Consider the following 1,384-nt stretch of genomic DNA (forward strand, 5'->3'; position numbering starts at 1 on the left):
CTAGACGTCATATTTCCATTTCCGCGCATTTAAAGGAATGCTGTCTAATATGTTATCAATTGTATTGTAAGAGAACATTACTGTATATTTCCATTTTAATAAAAGATTCAGAAGTCTGTAGAATTGAAGATAATTGGGTGCTTTTTTTGATAATTTCCTTTTTTAAAAGGAATATTTTACCATTGCATTGTAGACGAACCGGTTTTCTTATTGTGTGAACAGACCTAGCGAAATGTTTGTATTTCAATCATCGGAAGACATACAATTAATTGTTTTAACCAAATGAATTGTAGTCGAATCAGACGTCAAATTTTCATTGTGAAAACGGATAGAGAAATTGGGCTCTATTAGTTATTACATGACATAATCCCGAGAATGGTGGAAAAACACCAGCATGAAACTGTGGATTAGAAAAGTTTATTGAACGTTCACCCTGGTGGTGAAAATCTACATATATTTCGCACTTAGACTAACTTTAAGTCAGTTATGTTGATTTTACGACAAAAAAAAGTTTTTCTTTTGACGATAGTTTTTATTTTAAATTTGAAAATTAAAATAAAATTTAGTTTTTACTCCGAATATACAAAGATTTTTAAAACATAAATTTAGATTTACTTCAGAAATTCCAAAATAGAAAATTCATACTTCATATTGTCTTCATTATATATAACATATATTTTATCAAATGTTTTTTTGTTTATGCAAATGTTGAGATTTCCCGTTCTGCCTTCCCCTCGACTTCCTCTCGACTAATTCCAGCCAATACCTTACCACCTTTCCTCACTCTGCGGAAACAGAACGTAACGTCAGAAGCCTGGCGCGTGCCGTGAGCAGGAAACCTCGTGAATGACTTGGAAATGTTGTCAAGTGGTACGATAAATTGGTAGACAGAGCCTGTCACGAGATCAACTTCTTGAAATCTACCATGTCGTATCACAGTAACAGTAACTGTGGGGTGAAAATGGAATCCGAGGGTCGTCGCAATCAAAGGGTGTGGTCAGAATCAGTTTCAAAATGTACGTACCAAGGACTGGACAGTAGTACGAAATTAAATTCTAACGTGCAGGTGTCTAATAGAACTATAGCAGACGTGTCTGTTCCAGGCACCTCGAGGCACGGATTTCCTGAACCGGACATGAATTGTTCCGTGTCGGAAATGATGGGAAGCGAGGAAAGGAAGGGAGTAGTTGAGGTTTTAAACCGAGGTTCTGGAGAGTGTACTAACAATTTATTTAACACAACCTCGTCTTACGGTCCAGTTAGAAAATTCAATTCTACAAGTCGAGCGACACCTTATTCACTCTCCGCTTGCGACTCCGGAAATAATTACATCACAAAGTCTTCGTACCGGCAGTGAGTCTTTCAAATTATTTGAAATCTGTTT

The 1,384-nt window shown here is 36.3% G+C and overlaps 1 protein-coding gene across 1 annotated transcript in view; it reads left to right on the forward strand.

Moving 5' to 3' along the window:
• Positions 1-925: 925 nt before the first annotated feature.
• The window catches only part of LOTGIDRAFT_175532 (hypothetical protein), a gene marked incomplete at both ends in the record, with an annotated part of 626 nt that continues 167 nt past the window's right edge, over positions 926-1,384 (forward strand). Inside the window, one exon of the mRNA XM_009057004.1 lies at positions 926-1,353. Within this exon, the coding sequence (XP_009055252.1) occupies positions 926-1,353 (428 nt within the window). The remainder of the gene's footprint in view (positions 1,354-1,384) is intronic.

This window comes from Lottia gigantea (genome assembly GCF_000327385.1).
Source record: "Lottia gigantea unplaced genomic scaffold LOTGIsca_299, whole genome shotgun sequence".
In the NCBI taxonomy this organism is placed as follows: Eukaryota; Metazoa; Mollusca; class Gastropoda; family Lottiidae; genus Lottia; species Lottia gigantea.